Raw genomic sequence first — 25,187 nt, 5'->3', positions numbered from 1 at the left:
GGGATAAGGAGGGTGGGAGGGAGACACAAGAGGGAGGAGATATGGGGATATATGTTTATATATAGCTGATTCACTTTGTTATACAGCAGAAGCTAACACACCATTGTAAAGCAATTATACTCTAATAAAGATGTTAAAAAAAAGGTAATGGTGGTAGACTTACCCTATCAGATTTTAAAGTCTGTCATAAAGTGACAATCATTAAAACCATATGATAGTGGGTTGAAAAAAAGTCAAAGAGTGAAAATAAATAAAAAAGAGAGATTCTAGGAACAGATACTAAGACTATAGAGCACACTGGATGCAACCGTGAACTTTGGAAAGCAATCATCTGTCTTCAATAAATGTTGGGAACTGTAGGTATCACTATGGAGAATAATTAACTTAGAGCCACGGTGCATACAATACTCTGTAGTAAATTTCAGAAGGCAGACCAGTGGAACAGCGTATTCATTCCAGCTATGGATGGAAGATAAATTTGTGCCTGTTAAACGGAGGATATCATCAGAGACAAGATGGATGGTTTCAAATATTTAAAAGTTGGGGGAAGAAACCTTTGTACAACAAAATGTAATAAAAAGCTAAATAGCAGAATGAGGAAAATGTCTGGGGTCAGCATCACAGATAAGAGTTGACTGTCCGAAAAATATAAAGAATGGATACAGATATAGAAGGTCGGCTTTCAACTTCAGCTTCATAAAAGGGCAAGGAAAATGAACAGCCCATTTACACATGAGGAAATAAAGGCAGTAAAATCACTGCCTGGAAAACTACAACCTCTCTACCAATTAAAGAAGTGCAAATAAAAACAACATCAAGGTATCACAACCTGCTTATTAAATTATCAACAATTAATGGAAATTATAACTAGAAATTACAAAACCCTATCTTGACAAGACTTAAGGAAACAGTATGTGTTTTGGGGAGCAGTATAAATTGGTTCAGTTTTCCTAAAAGACAGTCTAGAAATATGTGACAAGAGTTACAAAACTGTTTGTACATACTCCTTGATCCAGCATACCCCCAAGGAAATAACCTAAAAAGGAAAAAATAATTTTTTAAAGATATTTAAAGTAGTGCTATTTATAATCATGGAAAATATTTACTAACCTAATATATCATCATGATGGAATAGAATATAGCCATTAACAGTGACAGGTATACAAATATTGGGTCTTACACAGAAATGGGTATTTGTAATAATATTAACAACAAAAAATGCTAAATTCTAAACTCACATGTTGAATCTGATAGTAGCCTTGCACAAAGAAGATTCAGAAAGGCATCTGGTAAAATGTAAATAGCTGGAGTTGAATGCACATGGTGTTCTTTGGGTACATGTCAAGTTGCTGGAATTCATAATAAAAAAGAAAATCTGAAGAAGAGGCAGCTCACATTGGTTTGATTTAGGCCTGCAAAGTTAAAGATCAAGGGCTGCAGAAAAATCCCCATACCAATGACAGACAGTGTTACTTACCAGACATGCTTGATCTCTCTGTTAGCTAGAATTTGTTTTGCTAGAATTCTCTATCAACCAGCACTTCTGCTTATCTAAATCTGTGAGAACTTGACATTTCTGAGGGGGTACATCACCAGACATTTGTGAATCTTCAAATTTGTCACCATTACTACAACATAGAACCTCTCCACCCCCACTAATGAACATTTTATTATCTGACTCAGAACCATTACTTTCTCAAGACCGTTACATTTCTCTTCACTTCCATCATCAGCACTAGTTTGCAAATAGTTTGCATTTCAGTGCCATTATTCACAGAGAAGCACATATTCTCTCTACCATGGTTACTGCACACCTATGTACCTTGTTAGCAAATAGAGACCTATCAAGCCACATTGAGATGGGAATGCCAAGTGGTTGACTAGGTTCCCTCCTTTGCTTGGTGACTTGCCCTACAAACCAGTATTGTGAGGCCTTGCAAGTCAAATTCATACCCTTTGCAAAATGACCAGTTATTACACTTCATGGATCTTTAGGGCTACTCTCAAAGGGTTAAAACCTCAAATGTTAAATATGTTTATGCCAAAGAACTACTCTATGATAATAATTGTCATTGATAATTGAGCACCCAGAATGCCTTTTAAACTGAGATAAAATCGTGTTCTTTATAACTTTGGTATTAAGTCTATTCCACTGTATTTTAGGTCTTCGAAATTTAGCACATTAACATCTGATATATATGAGGACTCAAATATACAAAAATTGCTCTCTTCCCCTGGCACATCCATTGTTTAATGATTGTGGGGCACCGAATTTCCTTAAATAGCATCAGGATTCCCAGAGCTTTATGGACCTCCCATTATTTTATTTTGTAAATCTTCATCGCACTTGTTACATGGGTGTATGTATATAGTTAATTAAAATGCATTTCGTTTTGAAAGTTTTTTTTCTTTTTTGGCTGCATTGGGTCTTTGTTGCTGTGCATGGGCTTTCTCTAGTTGCAGTGAGCAGGGGCTACTCTTCCTTGTGGCGCGCGGGCTTCTCATTCTTCTCATTGCAGTGGCTTCTCTCTCTTGTTGCAGAGCATGGGCTCTAGGCAGGCAGGCTTCAGTAGTTGCAGCACACGGGCTCAGTAGTTGTGGCTCATGGGCTCTAGAGCGCAGGCACAGTAGTTGTGGCACGTGGGCTTAGTTGCTCTGCGGCATGTGGGATCTTCCCGGACCAGGGCTCGAACCCGTGTCCCCTGCATTGGCAGGCGGATTCTTAAGCACTGTGCCACCAGGGAACTCCTTGAGAGTTTTTTTTTAATGGCTTTATACCTCTTAAGATACCCTGGTGAGTTGGGAACCTGGTAGATAATGACTGTTTAGAGCAGTGGATCTCAAAGTGTGATCTGGGACCAGCAATACCATCATCATCCTGGGAATTGTTAGAAATAAAAATTCTCCACTCTGCCCCAGACCTACCAAATTAGAAATTCTGGGGGTAGGACTAAGCCAACTATGTTTTAATAAGCCTTCCAGGTGAGTCTGATGCATGTTCAAGTTTCAGAACCACTGCCTATTAGAGAATAGAGCCTCAATAACCTCGGCCAGCCTGATCCTCCATTAAATTGTTCTCATGGATATCAAACCCTCCAGGCCCCTCCACAATGTGTCACGTGCCCCTAAAATGTCTTTTATTAAATCTCTTGAGAAGGTTATGAGAATGCTGAAGAGGCAGCATGTTGTGCTGGCAAAAGCGTGGGCATTGGAGTCAGATGGACCTTAGTTGTAACTTCTCCTGGCTGCTTATTCTCTTTATGTTCCCTCAGTTGTTTAACCTCCATGAGTCTCATTTCTAACATGGGCAAGAGAATACTCAGGCTAGAAGATTGTCTTCAGGCTGAAACGAGATGGAGTCTGTTAACTGTCCAGTGCTGTGCCTGACACATGGTGGACTCTGAGTAAACAAGAGTGGTCATTACCATCCCTTAGCACCATGTCTGTGACACTATGTAGGGTTCAGAGGAGTAATGGGAAGACCTTGGAAACTCCAAGTTGGAGTCATTGGAAAGAGGAATCTAAGCTTCACCCAGGACAGCCCCAATATAGCAAGGACTTCTCTGATCTCTTCAAAGGACACTTTGCAGCAGGCTCCTGGGGGCTGTAGAAGGCTCAGAGTGAGTCCTGCCACTTGTATTTGCTGTTGCCAGACTAATTGTTCCTTGCTTGAAGTTCTGTGGCCCCAGAGGCGGAGAAGGGTGGCAACAACAAGCTCTCTGGGCCCTTCTCCCCTCCCTTTGTAGCCTCCTTGTATCTCACTTCCTGGATCTTGTAAATATTTCCTTCAGCAATAAGCTGGGAGTGGCTGTTTCTCTTGGAGCAGTCTTATCTTTTGGCTGCCCAGGAAAGGGGAAGGGGAGAGGGGCTGGGACTGTGCACTCTTGCTGCTGAGATCCTGGAATGCCAAGCTATTGTGGTGAGGTTAAAAATAAAAATTCCAAACAAGAAAACTTCAAAAGGCCTAAGGAGGAGGCGGGAGGAGATTTTTCAGTCTCTGAAAATACTGGTTTGCATTTTCAATTACTATGAGCCCCTCCCCCCAAAAAAAAGATAGTAACAAAAGGGGAAAATCTATTCATCAGAAGAACAGGCAACCTGTGCCAAGAGGAAAAGAGAAGAACAGCCCAGGACTTGGCACACGATTTGCTTTTGTTTTTGAGATGTAGGCCCCTTGCTGGTGTCAACAAAGCCCTTTCTCAGACTTAGCTTTCATGCTTCCTCCCCTCTCTTCAGCAAAGAGCTAAAGTCTTTGAGAACACCTTGGGGATGAATGTAGTGCAAGTACCTTTTGCCTTAACTCAGAAGTCCTTGCTTCAGTGGGATTTCCCTTGGAGCCAGATAAGGCAAGTTTCAGTCTGGACATTACTACTTCTTAATAGCTGGGAAAATTAATGACCCTCTCTAAGCCTCAGGATCCTCACCTGCAAACTGGCACTAATGGTAATTACTTCAATGAGCTGGTGTGAAGATTAATAGAAATACCTACATGAAAGTGCCTACAACATTGTGTGACACATAGTAAGTAAGAAGTAAGAAACCATAGTTCTTTTCCCTTAATTTAGCTCCTTATCCTCCACTCTAGGGAAGAACCCTTACTTCACCCCAAAGAAGAGTTGTAGATTTAGATTTCTCTGCATATAGGTGGCTTGAGCCCTTTGAAACTAGGGCCTCTAGAGACCAATATCCTTGGCTTGAGCCTGACACACTTCAATGGAAGCCTCCCATTCACCAGTCTGCTTCAGCTATTAGTGCCTGGAAAGCAAGGGCTACGGGTTTTGCTCCCCTGAGATCTGGTCACCTTGCACAGTGTAATACTGAATGACAGCTTGGATGACTTGTACACACATTGGCCCAGCTGGTCCCATCGAGGGCAGTCCTTCCCCTTTTCTGGAGTCTTGCCTAGTTCTGCTCCCCTGATGTAAATGACTCTGCAAGGTTCAGGCTGCCCTTACACAAGCTGTGTCGGTGGGAGAGCAGTGCTTTTGAAATTAGGATTGATGCAGAGAATAGCAATTTCCAGGTTGCCTTGCTAGAGCCTAGTGCCTCAGGGTGGTGTCACAGTGCCATAAATTGGTGCACCAGATGTCCCTAGAAGGGTGTGCTCTTTTCTTCCAACTGGTTCTGGAGTTGGCTACTTAGAGGTAAATTCTGTAACGCTGACATAAGTGATTCATACCTAAACAAGACAACATAGAATATCTAGTCTTGTTGATCGTCACACTGCTTTTAAGCCGAAACTTGCCTTTTATTCTCTCTCCCTTTTAGTAGACGAGAAGAGTGAGTGAATGAGCCTAGGATTAAAATCCTTGGTTATCTAGGGCCTCCTGGCCCGGCAGCCATGTAGCTGAGCTGGGACCCCAGGCCTCTTGGTTTCTTGGCTATTAAGCAGGGCTGAACATTAACCAGGGGACAGTGCAGTTCAACTCCCTTGATGGGAACAAGGAGCAGGGCTGAAGCATACAGCAGTGAAGGCTGTACACTGCACAGTTTGCACAACCATATGCAGTGGCCCTGAGTAAGGACTTCACTCTAATAATAAGCATAGTTCTGTCATTTATTAATCAATTTTCCATGTACCCAGCATCATTGCTAGGTCCCTTTTATTTTATATGGTTAATCCTCACAGCAGTTTTGTTAAGATAGATATTTTACTGAAACTGAGGTAAATTAAATACTTTCCTCAAGGTCATGCAGCTTTTGGGTTCTGGAGGCAGATTTTTAAATTTTACTGAAATTCAGACCCAAGTCTTTCTAACACTGTGTTCTTTGTGTTCTGCTCTGTTGCCTTTCCTGTGCCCTGGCAAGGAAAGAGTGCTGAATTTGATGACTATCATGGAGCAGGGTTTTTCTCACCACAGCCGCAGGACATTGGCCCAACTTGAGCCTTTGGAGACGTTGCTTTCACCACCTGCATCTCATAAGATCTAGATTAGAGATGAAGGTGGGGAAGAACAGGAGAGGCAAGGACAGAAGGTAGGAATGTGTGTGCTGAGGGGTGGGACACATACTGTACAGATTGGAAACCAACCTAACTGGAACAAATAACTCTATCCCCAAACCTCTACCTCCAAACCACAACACTCCCATCTTTTTCACCCTGGACCTTTGTTTCCATAGTATGATCCCTGAACCACTGGTATTAGAATCCCTTTGGGAAATTGTTTAAAATGTAGATTCCTGGGCTCCACCACAGAGGTACTAAATCTCAATTTCTATTGATAGAAGTGGAGCCGAGGAATTTGGATTTTAAAGAGCATCTTCAGGTAATTCCAATTAAGAGCCACTTCGATTAGGAACAACTGCCTCAGACCAATGGTTTCCAACTTTTTGGATCATGCACCCTTCTCAGAAAGAATTGTTTTGAGCATTCACCTTTAATATGTGTTGGTAGTTTATTAATACATTACTTATATCTACTAATGTTCTAATATTTATGTTTTTAAATGCAAAATACAGTGAGTTTTGCATTAGTATTCCTCAATGAGAATGGTCTCTGGTCTTCCTTTATGTATGTTCTAGTTGCTGGGCTTTGGTATTGATGTTATGCAGGATTCTTTTCTTCTCCCACTAGTCTCTAGATTCCAGAATCTAGAAAGCGTAAATAGCATTGAGGTTGTCTGTTCCTTGAAGGTTGGTAGAATTAACACAAGATCATGGGAGTGTGCTGTTTTTTTGGTCAAATTTATCAAATTTTTTTCCTATGATAACTGGTGGTTTAGATATTTTCGTTCTTCTGCAATTCGTTTTGGTAATTATGTTTTCCTAGAAAACTAAGTTTTCAAATCTGTTTTCATAGAGTAGAGCAAAGTGTTCTCTTACTCTTTTCATTTACTTTGTAACTGTGGTTATTTCTCCATTTCTAATTTTGCGCATTTAGGGTTTTTAATTAAATTAGCAAAAGGTTTATCTGTTTTATGGTTTTATATTTTCTTTTGAAGAAAGGTTTGGCTTTAATTATTAGTTCTATCATTTGTTTTTTAGTGTATTAATTTCTGCCATTAGTTTTATTTCTGCTTTGCTTAGGTCTATTTTTGTGGCTCTTAACTTCTTTTGTTGAAAGCATAATTCATTTATGTTAATTTGTTTTTATGTATTAATATAAGTATTTAAGACTATCAATTTTCCTTTAATCATTGCTTTAATCAACCACATCCTCTTGCTTCTGATATTTTCATTGTTGGTATTTTCTAGGTAGTCTACAATTTTAGATTAGACCTCCTCTTTGACTAGAGTGGGGGATATTTTCTCCCTTTTATTTTCTGTGTGCTAGAAGTATTTGTTTTTCATTTTGCTATTAATTTCTAGTGTTATTGTGACTAGATACAGTATTGTCATCAGCTGAAAAAGTCTTATATTTTGTTTCTGCTTTTTCTACCTTTGCATTTTCTACATATTTGATTTATGAATTTTGATGCTACGTTATTTGGTACATAAAGATTCAGGGTAATTAGATCTTAATTGTGATTTCTAATCATTAATATTATAGTGCCCTTCTTTGTCTTGTTTATTGCTTTTTGCCTTTAATTCAACTTTTTTTATGATATGAGTATCATGGTCCTTGGGGGTTTTTTGGGAATTAGCTCAGTTATTAAGTATTCATTGAATGCCTACTATGTGCCAGGCAGTAGGTACCAGATGAATGAGACACACAAGATCTCTGCCCTTGTGGGGGTGTATGCTCTGAGAAAGGCAAAATAGAAAAATGATAATTAAGGATAAGTTGTCTCTACTTTAGATAAGGTGGTCAGGAAAGGCCTCTCTGCCTGATAGCATTTATCATCCTATTACTTCCCACTCACCACCTTGTTTGTTTGTTTCCTGAGGGAGGAAATGCCAGGTGGAACAGTTTGTACACAAGGGATTATTATAATCTTAAGGAGCTATAGGTGGGCTAAGGTCCAAATGAGAAGAGAATGGGGATGTGTGGCTATGAATTTCTGATCTACATGAGGGATGAGCTAGCCAGGATGGGGACTGCAGATGAGGGGAATGAAGGAGATTTTGCTTTCCATTCTATCTGACCTGGGCCACCATTATGTGTATTATTATTTTTTGAGGAAATATTCTCAGTCTTCAATGTGACTACTGAATGGATATTCTGTCTGATGATTTAATTGAACTGCTGGAATTTCCTGTCACTAGGCAGTACTTAGCATGATGCTGATTGCTCACAGACTACAGCAGGAAACCAGATCTTCTGGCTTAGAGGGCTTAACTCTTTAAACTCAGAGATTAAAGAGATGTCCTTTGCTTTGGTCCCTCTTTATTATACAGAAGTTTAACTTTTTATACATATTTAAATAAACCTGGACTTGTTTTCCTTGCATATACTTTTCTATTACTTATGAGATGAGAGTCTTATTTCACCTCACAAGTCATAGTTTTAAAGTTTTCTGATAGTTTTTTCTTATAACTATATAATATATATACACATATATACACATATAACACATTAAAATTTTATACACACACACACACACACACACCCTTAACTCTTGAATCTGAAATTTATTTTGGTATATAATATATGGTGCAGCTCCAAATAACACTGCTCTGCAATTGTCTCAAAAATATCTATTAAATAATCTTTATCTTCTTGTTATGGAAGGTGAATTATATATGACATTTTTATAAATAGTTTGATAGGTTTCTGGACTTTCAATTATGTTCTATTAGTCAGTAAAACAGTTTTAATTATAATTGCTTTATATTATGCTTTATGCCTTACTTATCCCCCATTTCTTCTGTAGCAAAATATGTTTTTTATTATACAGTAGTAGTCTTCCATGTATCTGTGGGAGATATATTCCAAGACCCTCAGTGGATGCCTGAAACCACAGATAGTACTGAACCCTATATATACTATGTTTCTTTTAAATACATACATACTGATGATAAAGTTTAATTTGTGAATTAGGTAGAGTAAGAGATTAACAGTAATAACTAATAATAGAACATTATAACAATATACTGTAATAAAAGTTATATGAATTCTGTCTCTCTCCTTGATCAACTTCCTCAACTCTGCCAGAAACGTGGCAGTGGCTTCTTCATTGACAGATGCAGCCTTTCCAGTAACTTTCCTGTTGTTCAGTCCAAACCTATTCCTAAATCTTTGTAACCATCTCTTACTTGCAGTAAATGGCTGAAGTCACTTGTTTCAGGGGATCCCTTGCTGAAGTCTTCGTATAGGCTCCATGTTTTCTGGCGCAACACGTTGCTGTCAGTAGGAACATGCTTTCTGTTCATGTCTTCCATCCACAAATTTAATGCCTTTCCATCTTACCTAAGCCCAAATCATGCACTCTGGCTGTAACTTTTGCAGTTTGAGGTATGACAGCAGGCACGAATTTCTTTTTCCTTCTTCATGATTTGATGGATACAAGATTCGTTCTTACCATAGATCTTAGCAACCTCAGCATATGATTTTTTCCCTCTCCTTACTAAGTCAAGAACGTTCACCTTTTCACTTAAAGGAAGCACTTTACGGCTTCTCTTTGGCAGATCTAAATTGCCAGCATCTCTACTCTTAGGCCTTGGGGCCATTATTAAGTAAAATAAAGGTTACTTGAACACAAGCACTGTGACACTGTGACAGTCCATCTGATAACCTAGACAGCTACTAAATGACTAATGGGTGGGATCCTCTGGACAAAGGGATGATTTAAGTTCCTGGGCAGGATGGAGCAGGACGGCGGGAGATTTCATCACACTACTCAGAATAGTGTGCACTTTAAAACTTATGAATTGTTTATTTTGGGAATTTTCCATTTACTATTTTTTGGACTGTGGTTGACTACATGTAGCTGAAACCTTGAAAAATGAAACAGCGGACAAATGGGGACTACCATATCCTGCTTTATTTTGCAAGTTAACACAAAAATTCTATAGTTAAAAGTCCTGGTGAGAATTCTGATTGGAATTGCATTAGAAAGATATATTTTGAATCCAAAATAGCAGATATTTGTGAATGGCCTGCTCGATGTTTTTTGGTACCAGTATAAGAACATGGACAGAAAGTATACATGCCAAATTCATGATATAGCTTGCATGTAGAGAGGCAGCAGGGGAATAGAAGTGGGGAGTGAAACAAAGGATATTATTATTTTAAAAATTCATGAAGCATAGATGGTAAAGTATTAAAATGTGCTAATTGTGGGCAGTAGGTGGGAACATGAATATTTATTATAACGATCTCTGTATGTTTTTAAACATTTGAAATGTTTCATAATTAAAAACAAAACAAAAACAACAGATGTAGCAGGATAACCACACTTGCAAGCCCCAGAACACAGCACATTTGAGTGGGGTGCTGTGTATATCCAGACTTTGGAGCTAGACTCTCCATGTTCAAATCCTAGCTCTGCCACTTACCAGCTTTATGACCCTGAGCAATGACTTAACCTGCCCATGCCTCAGTTTCCCCAGCTTTAAAATCAGGACAATAATAATAGCTACTTCCTAGGGTTATTGTGAGCATTAAATAAGTTAAGACATGGAAAGCACTTAAAACAGTGTCTGGCACTTAGTATGCACTCAGTGAGTGTTAGCTATCAGTATTATATATCATATATTATTATTACTACACTTACTACCTATATTATATTGTTTTGTGGCCGTTTTAAATTTTCTATAAATGATGTTATCCAAAATTATGGGACCATCTGCAACGTGCTTGCTTTGTACAACCTTTATCTGCTGTTTTGCAGGGAAATGGCTCATTCCAAGGCTAGCTTTTCATGGGCAACCCCCTTCCATCCTTGCTTTGAGAACCCAGCACTGGACTTGTCAAGCTACCGAGCAATCTCTTCTCTTGACCTCCTTGGAGACTTCAAGCACTCCTCAAAAAAACCAGAGGAAACCTCCGTTTATGAAGAGGAGAGCTCCCTAGCCTCCGTGCCCCGCCCACTGCGCAGCCGGGCCTTCTCAGAGAGCCACATCAGCTTGGATCCTCAGAGCTCCCGGGCCTGGGGGCAGCATAGGAAGGAGCCCTTTACCAAAGTTGATGAGATCCAGCCAGATCCTCTGGGTGCCAGGAAGAAGGCCTTTCCTCCTCCTCGCCCTCCTCCTCCCAACTGGGAGAAGTACAGGCTATTTCGTGCAGCCCAGCAGCAGCAGCAACAGCAGCAGAAGCAGCAAAAGCAGCAGCAAGAGGAGGAGGAAGAGGAGGAGGAAGAGGAAGAAGAGGAAGAGGGGGTGGAGGAGGAGGAGGGGGAGGAGGAAGAGCTGCCACCCCAGTATTTCAGTTCAGAAACCACTGGTTCCAGTGCCCTCAGTCCTGAGGAGGTCCTGGAGCAGCCCCAGCCGCTGGGCTTTGGCCACCTGGAGGCTTCAAGGCAGGGCTCACAAAGCCTTCCAGCAGAGCAAGAGTCCTTTGCTCTCCATTCCAGCAATTTCCTGCCTCCAGTAAGGGGCCATTTGGGATCTCAAGCTGAGAAGGCTCTGCCCCCTTGCTATTATGGCATTGGTGGGCTTTGGAGAACATCAGAGCAGGAGACCACTGATTCCCCCAAGTAAGTGCTTATGAAAGACGTTAGGTCCCTGAAGAGGTGGCAGCATGAGTTTGAATTCCACCTTCACCATTTGCCAGCTGTGTGACCTTGGGCTGGTCAATTAAACTATTTCCAGCCTCAGTTTTCTCACCTGGAAAATGGGCATGATGATACATGGTTGTTGTGAATATGAGGATAATCCACATAAAAGGCATAGCCCCATACTTAGCACATAGTAGGTACTCAGTAAATGTCACTGATGTTCTTATCCCTAAATATCACTATCAAGGTACTATATTTATTTTTTTCTAGTTTGTCTTTAAGGTATGCATCAGTTTCTGGCCCCTGAGCAATAAGGCATTAAACCCTTATTGCCTTGTGGCCTTTTCCAGAAGCCTGGCTCAGGTCCTTTACTGCCTTTTCTGCTGCTTGCTCTCTAGAACAAGAGGCCAGCTCACAACCTGACCTGCCTCTGCTCTAGGACCTGTCTGAGCTTCTAAACTCTTCCCCCACCCCCAGCATCAAAGGCGTTCCTGGGGTTGGATGCTTTATGCCGTGACCATTCCTTACAACAGCCAAAGGCATTCTTTTCATCTTCCACTTTCTCCATCACCCCCACGCTTGTTTCCTCTGCCTCTTTGCATTTGCTTCAGTGGGCAAATGGTAGTACCAAAAGTGGTAGTTGAGAGGGTCAGCTGTCTGGGCAGAGAGGCCAAAGAAGGAGTGTACTCTGGCCACAGAACTGTTCCTTTCACTCTGCCAATGCTCATTGGCGTGCCCCACAATGTGTGGTTGTCCTCTTTGCTCCAAAACAAAAGCGCTTTGGCTTTCGGCTCTGCCAATCCTCCTGCAGAGAGCTCCACCAACTCTCTGCTGGGGATGGTGATGAGGGGCAGGTGTCTATCCTTTTACTGCTTTCTTTAAATACCTTTACAGAAGGAACTTGCCTGAGACTTGTTGCTATTAGAAGTACCTTGTTATTGTGTCTTTTACTGATGGACATATCCATTACTTGGCTATCTGGAGCTAGTTGACAAGTTTTCCAGCCTAAGGTGCCACAGGCACAGCACTTACAGGGCCTGGCTCCCAGACACTATGAGAATTTGTCAGATCCCTAGTGGCTGCTTCTCAAGCTGCCCATCTACCTGGGAAGTATTCTTATTGTAATTAGAAAACATTTGTGGAAAGTGACTGTGGATTGTTACCTATCACAGCAGAGAGAAGAGAAGGCAACCTAGCACATAGTAGGCACTTAATATTTCTGAAGAATGAATAAATGAATGAATGATCATGTATTAAGCATTTGATATGTTTCAGACACTGCTAGTCATTTTATATCTATTATTTCATTGAATTCTCCCAATGGCCCTATGGGCCATTATTATTCCCATTTGACAGATGCGGAAACTAAAGCTGAGTAAAATAAGGGACTACCTAACTCAGAATTACACAGAAAAGACCCAAAGCCAGATCTTACTCCAAATTCCATGCTTCTTTTGCCATCCTAGGCAGCCTCTCTCAGGGAGATCTGGTTCCTGCAGTAGCCAGGCCTTTACTTAGACCTCCTGTCCCCTGGAAGGCAATGTGTACCAGAGGTAGTAGTTACAGGCCCCAGGCTTACCCCTTTCAGCCTCCTAGTCCTTCCTCCTTTATGTACCTCCATTCATCTTTGCACCTTGTCCAGAGAGAAGGAAATTGCTATTACTAGAGATCTTGTAACTTGTTCCACAGATTTTTTTTTTCTTAATGACTATGGGATGCAAGGGGAAACATTTGTTTGCACACAAGCCTGGCTTGTGGCTGCAAAAAATCAATTATAGATGCTTCTTTGAGCGATGGAGATTTAAGGAAAAACATCATTCCCGACATAGCTAATATTTTTTGCCTCTTTACTATGTGCCAAGTATTGTTCTAAGCACATTTGTGTATTGACTGATTTAATCTTCACAACAAGCCTATGAAATAGATACCATTAGTTTCCTACAGTTTTTAGATGAGAAGAGTGAGGCACAGGGATATAAATTAAGTTGCAGAAGATCACAGGTAGCCAACTACATCACCCCAGGATCTCTGGGCTCCTCAAGAAGATCCTATTCCAGACCCTCAGAGAGCACAGGGTTCTACCCAGCAGGAAGTGTCTTTAAGGTTTTGTAAGGGAAAGTAGTGTTAAGGGCAAGTAGATGTGTAATATTTTGAAACTCAAATGCAAAAAAAAAAAAAAGACATCCTTATTTCAGCCACGTTAAACTAGAGTCTTTCTGTAACCCACATACTCTTTAGTTACAAAATGTCAGGATACATGTAGAAGCAGGTGAGTGGAATTATTGAGCATTCGTTAAATCTGATAACTCTGACTTAATTACAGGTATAGTTTGCTTTATGGACTCTATGCATTTTCTCTCAGTGCTCTGGAGAAGGAATCTTATGTTTGCAACAAAGTTCATTATCAAGGTCAAATTATGTTCTCATAGATCTCCTATAACCTCTGCCCTATTAATGGAGAGTATGAGGAAAGGAGCCCTAGAACACAGTGCCTGATATGATACACTATAATATAGTACAGGGCCATGTCTGCTAGGGAACTGAGTCTCTAATTAGCACATCCTTTTTCAAAATTTTTCTCCAGTTTTATTGAGATATAATTGACAGATAGCCACATCCTTTTTTTAAAAAAAAATTCTGTGCTTTCTTTCAGTACTTTCTAACTTTCAACTCGCACAGATGCCCCTAAATATTTTTCTTATAGGTAGGAATTCCCTAAATTCATACATTTATATTTCCTCCAGAAGGTTCTCTCTTCTCTGCTAACATAGATACAGTCCAACCAGAAAATTCCTTACGTGCAGGGTTTTATGTGATGTCAAGTTGACCCTTTGGCAGTATAGTATAGTGGCTAAAAGCACAGATTCTGGAGTTAGGTCACCTAGGTCTAAATCACGGGTCTGCCATTTACTGTCGTGATCCCGGGAAAGTCACTTTACCTCTCAGTGCCTCATGTTCCTTATCCATAAAATGGTTGTCATGAGCATTACATTTTATGTCTATATTTACACACACACACACACACACACACACACACACACACACATATATATCTTAGGACAGCTCCTGGGTATAGTAAGCACTATGTGAATGTTAGCTAGTAGTGCTCTTTTATCAGTGCTATCAGCTTAAAAACCTACATGTAAAATGAATACCTAGGATGAGCAATATTGGCATGCCCAAATTTCTTTTGTGTGATGAATTAGGAGACAGCATAGCATGAATCAGTAAATAGCTGTGGAGCCTTTTACCCATTATTTTTGACCTTTATCTAAGAGCTGCAAATAGCTGCAAAAATGACTAATGAGTTTCTCCTATTTTTCCTTTCAAACAGCTAGAGGTTAGTGAAGGGGCAGTGACACAGACAGGTGGAGGGTAGGGATGGCTGGTAGGCAACAAGAACATAGTGGGGGGTGGGTTTCCCCCTCTTATAAAACATAGGCGGAATTATTTGCCCCTCCATCACTGAACCCTAACATTGAAGCATTTCATTTCTTTCCTCACATCAGACCAGAAGCTTTGATGGCAGAAGAGTCCAAACCTAAGCCAGCATGGAGCCAGAGCTACTTCTTTCCTGAGGAGCAGTTCTCTTTCATGGGCTGGGGCTCCGAGAAGCAGCACCTCAACCCCGCAGGCTTCAGTGAACCCAAGACAACAGGGTCTGCTGTTACACTTGTCAAGCCCCTGGGCACCACCGGTTCCATTTCCCCCCATTTCATTCTGCAACCATGGAGGAGGCTGGGACCATCGGGGATATGCCAGAAGTTGAGAGGTGTTATCCCTTCTCAGGCCAAAGGCCTGCCCCACCTCAGACAATCTCAGAAGAGCTCATGAGAGATGTGGTGGGCCGTGAAAAGTCTCTGGCAGGGGTGCTAAACTCATCCTCCAACACGGTGACCACTGCTGAGGTCATGGGTGACCTCTTTGCTGTGGGAGAGATGCAGTGGAGGGGTTATTTCAAGCAGGAGTGGCACCACCAGGAAAGGTGAAAATGATGAGCGTGTCCAGGAAAGCCAGGGGTGCCTTTATAAGCAAGCGGACTAGATAGAGCCAGGTTGGGCTGGCATCCAGGATGGATAGGCTGGAGCCCAACAGCCTTAGAGGACAAATAGCTAAGGTCTCAGACATGTCCCTACCACCTAGCCCCTCCCACGGGATCCATATACTGGGACCCTGAACCAAGGGGAATCACTGATGATCAGAAGCCTGGAACTTTAGGGGCCTGCTAGTTTTTTTCTGGATTTTATTGGGGTGTTAATGACCAAACCCATTGACCTCTAAAGAAGTCCCCCCAGCTGTGGAAGTCAGGGATGTAGAAATAGCCTTCTAAGTTCTTAAAGTTGGCCTTGACTTGGTTTCTAGAGAGCCTTCACATGGCCTGTTTATGTTTGAACAGTACCTCCCCGTCCATTATTTCCTTATTTTATAACTCCTTGGTGCAGCGGGGTCCCACTTTATAAATGAGGAAATTAAGGAGCAGAAAGGTCAGCAGGCTGTCAACAGAGGTGCTCAAATGGTCGTTTTTTTGTTTCCACAGACAAGAGTTTCAGCACTTCTCACCTCCTCAAGGTGCCCCAGGGATCCCTACCTCTTATTCAGCTTATTACAATATTTCCGTGGCCAAAGCAGAGCTGCTGAACAAGTTGAAAGACCAACCCGAGATGGCAGAGATTGGCCTGGGAGAGGAGGAAATTGACCACGAACTGGCTCAAAAAAAGGTGAAGTTTTTGGCATGCCTTAGAGATGTACTGCATTTAGCTTGAGTGTGTCTGGAGGTTGACCTGCCCTCTACACAATCCAGAATATCTTGGTACATTCCTGTATTTTCAATATGGAAATCAAATAGCCTGTCTGGGTTTCTCACAAGTGTAACTGCAGTCTCTTTTTGATCCAGTCAATTATAGTAATAATAGTATAGTAATCATCATCATCATCATCATCCCAGTGTCTCTCAAATCCTAAAACCAACTCTATAAGGTAGACATTACTGTCTTCCTTTTACCAGTTGAGAGGACCAGATTGCCCAGGGTTACAGACTAAGTGTTGATCCAGGACTCAAAGTCAAGACTGTCTGACTTTCTACTCTGAAATAAGCCAGCCTTGTAAGTAACTCGCTACCCAAGGCACATCAGAGTCTTTGCCAGTAAGCTCTAACCAATGGCAGCCATTGATTTTATTCTGTGTAACTTTCAAAGAGAGAGCAGACTGGCCAAGAAAGAAAAGGAAAAATTATAGGCCAGTCAACTTTAATATTTATTTGCAAGGATAGTCAATCTTCTCTTAAAAGTACTAAAATAGATAAATGGAGATGATGTTGTTCTGAAGCCTCCCCTTTCTTCCTCTAAGTACCACTAGCCTGGGTTTCTAATCAAATTCCTGGAATCACTTTGCCCTCCCTGCACTTACCCCTTTTATTTCATAAGCAAATAGGGTTTCCATGGCAACCTCAAAGGCCCAATTTACCACTTTGTAGACATCTGAACTCAATGCAAATTGCTCTTCTGCCCATATTTCTTATTCAGGACATGACCTGTACAAAAGCTCAAGGCCATTTGCAAGAGACCCCCACCACTTTCCAATCTGAAGCAAAATGTCAGGGAAAGAATAGGAAGCATGGTGGCATCAAAGTTTTATTGATCCAGGTGCCTGCTTCCTTGGATTCCATGTTTCCTAAGTATGACAGGGCTGCTCCTGGCTCACCCAGGATTTTTTTTATTAGGAGCAAACCTAATAAACGTCTGATGAGGAGAAGAGAGACATGATCAGAAATGGCAAAGCACAGAACAGCAGGTAGTGACTTGAAGTGATTGTGGGTGGGCTAAGACAGTTTTTGTCTCTGAGGAAAATAGGTGAGGAAGGTCACCAATTTGTAATATCCCAGAAAAGTCACTCAGCTCTAGCTGGGTCTGTGATGACTCCACAGCTCTATCCACTACTCCTTCCCCAGAGTTGAAGTTCAGGTTATAAAGCCCAAGTGCTGAGAAACAAAGGGCTCTGTCCACTTTCTTACTTCCAGATCTATGGGACCTAAGAGCTGGGGGAAGGTAGGTGATTTTCCAAGTTGATCATTTGGCCCCCAGCCCTCCCTTGTCCCTGGCACTGAGTTTTGTTTGGGAAAGCAGAGGGTGCGGGTATAACTGGGAGCTTCTTGGCATCTAATTGTGTTGCCTCATTCATATCATTGATCCTTAATTTCCAGTGGGTTTTGGAAATTTCCCTAAATGTAAACCTATTACACTTTACACTAAGATCATGGTGAGCTCCTGACTTCTGACCAGTTCTGAATTATGACACCTGGCCCAGACCCAGAGCAGGCTCTCTTGTCCTTTGTCACCTCGGACATCTCTAAATAAAGGACGAGAAAAGAACATACTCTACATAACTACAAGCTTATGCTCCCAGAGTGCCTGAGCAGGAATAGTAATAAAACACTGAAGCATACTTCCTGTATAGAAGACACTGTTCTAAGCATGTAGTATGTATTAACTCATTTCATTCTCATAACAACACTATGAGGTAAGTAATATTTTTACCCCATCTTTTAGATGGTGAAGTTGAGGCACAGAGAGGTTGAGTAACTTGCTCAAGTTTACACCATTACTTTGTGGCAGAGATGGGGTTCCAACCCAGGTAGTCTGGCACTAGAGTCCATGTGCCAGGCACAATACTAAGTACTTTACTCCTGTGATCACATCTAACCCTCACAACAATGGAGGGTTGGTGGAGGGCACTTCTCCAATTTACAGATGAGGAAACAGGAGTCTCAGTGGGAATGGGTATCTTGCCCAAGGTCACACAGTTTGGAGGAGGTGGAATTGGAATCCAGGCATCTCTGACTCTAAAACTCCACTCTACCACACTACCTTCCTGTGAGTGCAGTCCCACAACTGGTTACACCTATAGGGGAGACAAATCAGAAGACACAAGCAGTCCTTCCCTTGAGAAACTTACAATCAGTAGTAGGAGAGGGATCAGATGCACACACAGGAAGCAGAAACTGAACAACCTCAAATTACACTCAAGGGTTCTCATTCTAAAAGACTGGAGAGTTTAGAAAAGAAAAAGATCATTGAGAGAGGAGTTATGGGGGCAGGGGCTTCCGGCAGGGAGGGTAGGGGCAAAGCTGGGCTCTGAAGAAAGAACGGGAATAGCCAAAGTGAAGGAAGAGATAAAGAGCTGGCAAAACTGCATAAGCAAATCAGGAATATAAGAATGAGTGTTGTGAACACAGCATGAGGGGGCTAATCCTCAGAGGTCCTGAGGAGTGGGATTAGAATGGTAGGGTGAGGCCAGACTGAATCATAATCATAGCAGCTGCTTTTATTGAGCACTTAGTCTGTGCTAAACCCTTGGCATGCATTATCTCACTGAACCCTTATTACAATTCAGTGAAGTAGGTACTGCAGTTACCCCATTCTGCAGATAAAGAAAGCAAAACTCCATACAGAAATTCACCTAAGGTCACACAGCTAGGAAGTGGCAGAGCTAGCAGTCAAACCTAGTCATTATGACTCCAGGACTCACACTTTTATCCAAAAGGCCTCAAGAGCCAAGCTGAGTGGGGGAAGATCTAGCACAGTGTCATCAACATCAGAGGTACTGAAAGGGATTGAAGGAGAATGAATGAAGTAATAGGCAAACACTTGATGGCAGTGCTTTTCTTACCTATGCTCTCACAGGCATTCCTGTTTATTAAATAGCCTCAGCAAGTATTTAGTAAGTTACATTTGGCAAACGAGAACTAGCCAGTGGGTACCACTCATCTAATGCCAAGAAGTTTGGTGGTGACAGAGATTGCTAGCAGATCTGAAGAGATGGGAAAGAAGGTGCCTGTCCAGAAAACTGGAATTGCTCATGACTTGCTCAGGTTTCCTTTGTTTGCAGTGACTAGGGTAGAGCCCGCCTTCGGTTATTTAGACCTCAAAACAGCGGTTCCAGGGACAGATCCGTTTCTGTCAGTCCCCATGCTCATCCTTTGCTTCTCCTGTTTATTTCTCCTAGATTCAGCTCATCGAAAGCATTGGCAGAAAACTTTCTGTCCTGCAGGAGGCCCAGCGAGGATTGCTGGAGGACATCACTGCCAATTCTGCCCTTGGGGAGGAGGTGGAGACCAACCTAAAAGCCGTCTGCAAATCCAATGAGTTTGAAAAATACCGTTTGTTTATTGGGGACCTGGACAAAGTAGTCAACCTCTTGCTGTCACTCTCTGGTCGACTGGCCCGTGTGGAAAATGCTCTCAACAGCATCGATTCAGAGGCCAACCAGGAGAAGGTAGGGTTGAGGTCTCCAGGGTGTGGATGGAGGGAAGTGCCATCTGCTTCTTCCCAGGGATCCCTCTTTCAAGTTTGGCTAGTCTGGAGGCAGCAGAGCATAGTGTGAAGAGTGTGGGCACTGGCTTTTAAGTGGAAATTCTGGCTTTACCACTAAGTAACTGTGTGATTGTGGGCAATTCACTTAACCTCACTCTGTCTCCATCCCTTCAAAAATAGGGTAAACACACTACCTACCTCATGAAACTTAAATTGGATAATCCATGTTAATGACTTAAAACAGAGCCTGGAACCAGATGAACACTAAATCATTGCTAGCTGCCAGTAGTAGTAGTAATCGTAGCAAGTAGTTGAGATTGGGAGTCTGTCAATTTCATAGGTTGGGACACTGCGTAATTCCTAAACCCAAATGGCATTACCTTTTTCTATCCAAGTGGTTCTTGGATACAAATTTGAACCCACAGTGAAAGGCACATATGCTTGTGCATACACACATGGATACATATACACACACACACTCATACAGAGACACACACTGTTTTGAAAGCATCGTCACAGCGATGGTTTTTTTTTTTTTTACCAGATGGAAGGTGTACGAGCTGGCTTTGTCAGAGCCTTCCCCCACCCCAATCCCAGTGGTGGTCCACAGATTAACAACAGTTTAGAGATAGAAAGAGGTGATTGCTCATCCCCCATCCAGAATCGCTGTCATGTTTATCCTCCCCTTGCTACAGGAAAGAAAGGCTTTTGCATGAAGGTGGACTTCAGGGCAAGAAATCTAGGACTGATCTCTGAGCAGAGGGGCTAGTGGCTTTGTGGGAGCGTCACTGGTGGAGCACTGGGTCGGGCCGATGACTGGTCATTGGGATAGCCCTTATCGGTCTTCTGCTTCCCCAGTTGGTGCTGATAGAGAAGAAGCAGCAGCTGACAGGGCAGTTGGCAGATGCCAAGGAGCTGAAGGAGCACATGGAGCGCCGGGAGAAGCTGGTGTTTGGTATGGTCTCCCGCTATCTGCCTCAGGACCAGCTCCAAGATTACCAGCACTTTGTGAAGATGAAATCTGCTCTCATCATTGAACAGCGAGAGCTGGAAGAGAAGATCAAGCTCGGGGAAGAGCAACTCAAATGTCTCAGGGAGAGCCTACTCCTGGGGCCCAGTAATTTCTAATTCCACCAGCAGACTGCCTGCACCATCCCTGCCCCGCCATAATGGGAAGCGCTTTCAATCCTTGTTAGCACTTTGTTAGCAAGTAGATAACAGTTAGTTAGCAGTTTGTTCCATATTCTCTACCCTGGACGTCTCTCACTGCCCCGTAACCTAGCAGTGTTCCCAACCAGCTAAGAGGACCTGGGGAGGCCCCAAGCTTCTACCCAAGGGAGTAGAAGCAAGAAGCAGGAGCCGCAGCAAAGTGTGATCATGCAACCACACTCTCCTTCCCACAGTTGGCATGGCCAAGCATTCACCACACACAGGACCAACAAAGTGCCTTCATTATCCTTTGTACTAGGACACCAGGAACATCATGTACTCAGCCCCCCGCCCCCACACCATCATCAGCCTTCGAAGTCTCAGAGAGAAGTTGCCTGTGCAGTTCCACTCTTCCCCAGGGCTCATGGCCCAGCCATTTCCCACAGAGATCTGGCTGTCTTGAGGGCATTCACCTACCACCAGCTTCAGGGCCTCACCCCAGCTTTGCAGTAGGAAGCACAGAAGGAGAAATGACATTTAACAGAATGTGAGCAGAGGTTGGGAATCACCTGATGCCCTGCTAGAAGGAGCTATGCTTAAACAAACTCGCTCTACCCCTGCCTTCCCCATTATCTAGCTGAGGGGGAGGAGGCCTATCTTCAGCCCCAGCTAGTGTGGCCCTCCTCCTGTCCTAAGACTTTGGCCTCCCACTTCCTGTTTCCTCGTGCCTTTTCACTGCTGGGAGTTACAGGTGCCTACCCTAAGGGCTTCACACTATGGGCCATGAATATCTCTACTAAAGCTGACTTCTGGATACATGTTTTATTATTGGGGGGAGGGGGTTGTTGTTATATTTTAAATGGCCTTTTGATTTTATTTATTTTTATGTCTTGATGTTTTTTTTTTCTTTTTTAACTAATAAGGTAAGAAGAGGGGAGTTGGAGAGGGAAAAGTTAGCCCAGAAGGAAAGCATTTTCTGCAGATCAGCCTGAATTCACCATGGCTAGGTAAGCAAGTGCCAAGGCCTTGAATTCTTCCCACCATAGCTAACAAGTGTCTAAGGAAGGAGTTCTCACTTCGAACTCAGAGTTTCCCCACTGTGGCCTGGCCATATACTTCCCTTGAAGTCTGGATGACCATGAGCTTAGAGTTCCCCAACAGGCTTCAACTGCTTCTTATTTTTTCTTGAAACCAAAGAAATCTGAAAGGGACAAAGGTTCACCCATCTCTCTACCATTTCCAAGCTAAGGAAGGCGTACAGGTGAGCTCAGGAAGAGCTCCTCTATCTAATTGTTTTCTTATCCTGTGGCCTGGCTCGAGGAACCGAAATTCATGGTAGCTGGAAGCTCCAGCCAGGGCCAGCCCGCCAGAGCAAGTTATAATCCAGCCGGGATCTTAGGCACACAAATAATGAATGCTGCTGCTGTGGCCACCGGTAGCCAGTTTCTATCTTGGAAAAGCCCTCAGGTGGGTGATGGCAGGAAGGGAGTTGTGGCCAAATGCTGCCCTGTTACCCAGCTCAGTCTTCTGTTCCTTGCTAACTGGGGCCCATGCTTGGTATTGCACAGCCCTGTGCAGCCAACCCGGCATTGACATCGCTTCTAGTTACTGCTCAGTGCCTCAGGGTCCTTGGAGGTTAACTGTAGCAGCAGGGGTGCCTCATTCAACCAAAGAATTTGCCAAGGAACTTTGCTGCTGCTACAAATACTGGTTGCTAGCTTCCGTTTCCTCTTCATTGTATTTGGAAACAATGGAAGAATCTTGGCCAGCAGGGTGTCCTGTGGGGAGGGGTGCCCTGAGTATGCTCTTAGTACACTGCTGCTGTCAGAACCACTGTTAAAATGTCAACCTGCCATTCTCCCATCAAGTGGAGGATTCTACTCTATTCAGGAAGGCTGATGGCTTATAAAGGGCTAGGTTTACCTAAGCCAAGGTTGCATGAGATGGGGGAATGCTTTGAATAGAGGCTGTGGTTGCCATCTTTTTTTTTTTTTTTTTTTTTTGTAAACAAACAGGCTCTTAAACAGTGAGCAGGCGGAGATGTCCTCTATTGGGGAGGATGAGGCCAATGTAGCCCAACATTCTAATATTTTTTGTTGTTGTTGTCAGAACAGCTTTTTGGGAATATAGCCCAGGGAAAAAAGTGGCCACTTACCTGGACACCATGACCATGGCCTGGGCTTTTCTAGTCAGCATTAGAATGATTGTATCTTAAGTTTATCAGACTAAAAGTACTATTGACTTTGTTATTTGTGTCCCTTATCCCACCTCCAATTATTCTAAAGTTGGGATCAGAGTACAAGAATGCTCATTTTCACACGGAGGGACAGTTTCCAAAGCACTTAATACTATATTGAGCAGTGAAGCTCGGCAGACAAAGGTGAACTACCAGACAGGCACAGATGCCCCACAATGCTGACGTGGCAGGCCCATCATGAGTGATAGCACTGCAAAGCCGCCGGTATTACTTGAGATGCAGTATCTCTTGCCTGTTCTCATTTCCTGTGCTCAGCCCTCCACCAAGGCCTGCCAGGGAGTAGCAGTTTGGAAGGCAGGGCAAGGGATTTCCCCGTACAGGCCACAGTGGTTAATGTGTAAGCACAGTGGTTGAAATTTAGAGAGGAATCAGTGTAAGGGGCTCTGGGTAATTGAGTCTCCTTGAGTCCCACCAGCTGCAGACTCAGCCAGGGTAGAGCAGTAAATGCTCAAGGGGAAGCCAAGAGAAAGGACAGAGACACTGAAAAAAAAACCCTAGAAAGTGAGAGACTGGAAGCTGAGGAACGGAGAGGGTGAAAAGATGAAAAGCCTCTTTCAAGGCCAGGTTCAGGTTCTGTTTTCCATTTCACCTCATGTGCCAAAATGCTGCCAAGGGGCACCGGAGCCACAGCCTTAACCTCAGCCTCCCTAAAGGTGCTGCTCTGCCAGTAGCAGGCCCCAAATGGAGGAAGCTGGGCACATTTCTGGCCACTTTCTCCTGTCTGGAGCTTGATGTCTCCCTCTGTCTTTGCCAAAGGAGTTGTCTATGCCAATAATATTTCTGTAACAGCATATTGTATTCTTTGAAGATTAGTAGGTCTTTAGAGGGGGGTGGGGCAGGGGGCAATTTCTATAGAGAAAGAACCAGTGTTTGTTGTACAAATGTTGGGGGGGGGTCATCTATCCCATGTGAAGCTATTATTTTTCTGAATTTATTGTTTCTGCATTTGTGTCCTCCACCACTCCCTTCTTGGCTGACATTGATATGCCTGCCAGATTGTCATCAAGGGTCATACTTCAATAAAAGGTGCTAAGGACAAAAAAAAATTATCTCACGTGTTTTGACTAAGGTCATGGAAATTCCCTAATATTCTGCTGAGAAGTATTGGAAAGGAATTTGGTCACCTATCCATAGTCCTTCATAGGTAACCGTATGATCAGAGCCTTACCCACATCCCTAAACCCTTACGCTGGCCCCTCAGGGATAGCACTGATGCTACACCATTCATTATTCCCAGTACGATAACTGAGAATTCAGGAAGAGTCAACAATAGGCATGATCTCAAGTGTAGACCTCAGCAGGATACAGAGTCCAGTTCTGGAGTCTATCCTGATCAGAGGTGAGCCACTTTCTAGACCTCCTCCAATCTTGAGTTCTCTCTTCTAGTATCATCTGACTTCTACCTGATAGTTCAGTCTCACACCTTTACTCTTAGTCACTGATCAGCTTTCCAAGATAACCTCAAGATTTAGACCCAAATACACTCCAGGCAGCTTCTCTGACCCTGAAAATCTTACTTGCCACCCCCCATCCATACATTATTGATATCCCAACTGATCTCCTCCTATTCCAGATATCCAGTGCAGTACAGTAGAAAGAGCCCAGTTTGGGTATTGGAGTGAACTGTGTTCAAATCCTGATTCTGCAACTTACTTCTTATTCTATGAATCTGGCTTATTTGCTCAACTTCTGAGTTCATTTTCTTATCTGTAAAATGGAAACAATAATATGTATCTTTCTTACAAGACTGTTGTGGCTTAAAAATAATAAATGATAGCCACCAGCTATATACTAAGAGGTTGTTTGTTAGAAAGGCAGAATCCCAGGCTCCACTCAAAACCCAATGATAATAGTCTGCATTTTAACTAGACTCCCAGGAGATTCACGTGCATATTAAAAGTTGAGAAGCACCAGCTTATCACAAACAGGCTCAGT

The 25,187-nt window shown here is 42.8% G+C and overlaps 1 protein-coding gene across 6 annotated transcripts in view; it reads left to right on the top strand.

Annotated features, from left to right (window-relative positions):
• The window catches only part of SHROOM4 (shroom family member 4), a 206,495-nt gene extending 181,694 nt beyond the window's left edge, over window positions 1-24,801 (top strand). For 5 of the 6 annotated variants that reach the window (XM_082608933.1, XM_082608935.1, XM_082608934.1 and 2 more), the window contains 5 exons: window positions 10,713-11,516; window positions 15,047-15,196; window positions 16,075-16,255; window positions 19,539-19,808; window positions 20,705-24,801. In XM_082608933.1, coding sequence (XP_082465059.1) covers window positions 10,713-11,516; window positions 15,047-15,196; window positions 16,075-16,255; window positions 19,539-19,808; window positions 20,705-20,974 — 1,675 coding nt within the window. In that variant the 3' untranslated portion in view covers window positions 20,975-24,801. The remainder of the gene's footprint in view (window positions 1-10,712; window positions 11,517-15,046; window positions 15,197-16,074; window positions 16,256-19,538; window positions 19,809-20,704) is intronic. The other variant, XM_082608938.1, reaches the window with a different exon arrangement.
• The last annotated feature ends 386 nt before the right edge of the window (window positions 24,802-25,187 follow it).

Source organism: Mesoplodon mirus (genome assembly GCF_964341445.2).
Source record: "Mesoplodon mirus genome assembly, chromosome: X".
Taxonomy (NCBI): domain Eukaryota; kingdom Metazoa; phylum Chordata; class Mammalia; order Artiodactyla; family Ziphiidae; genus Mesoplodon; species Mesoplodon mirus.
The sequence above is the reverse complement of the archived record's forward strand: the minus strand, read 5'-3'. Positions and strand labels throughout refer to the sequence as shown.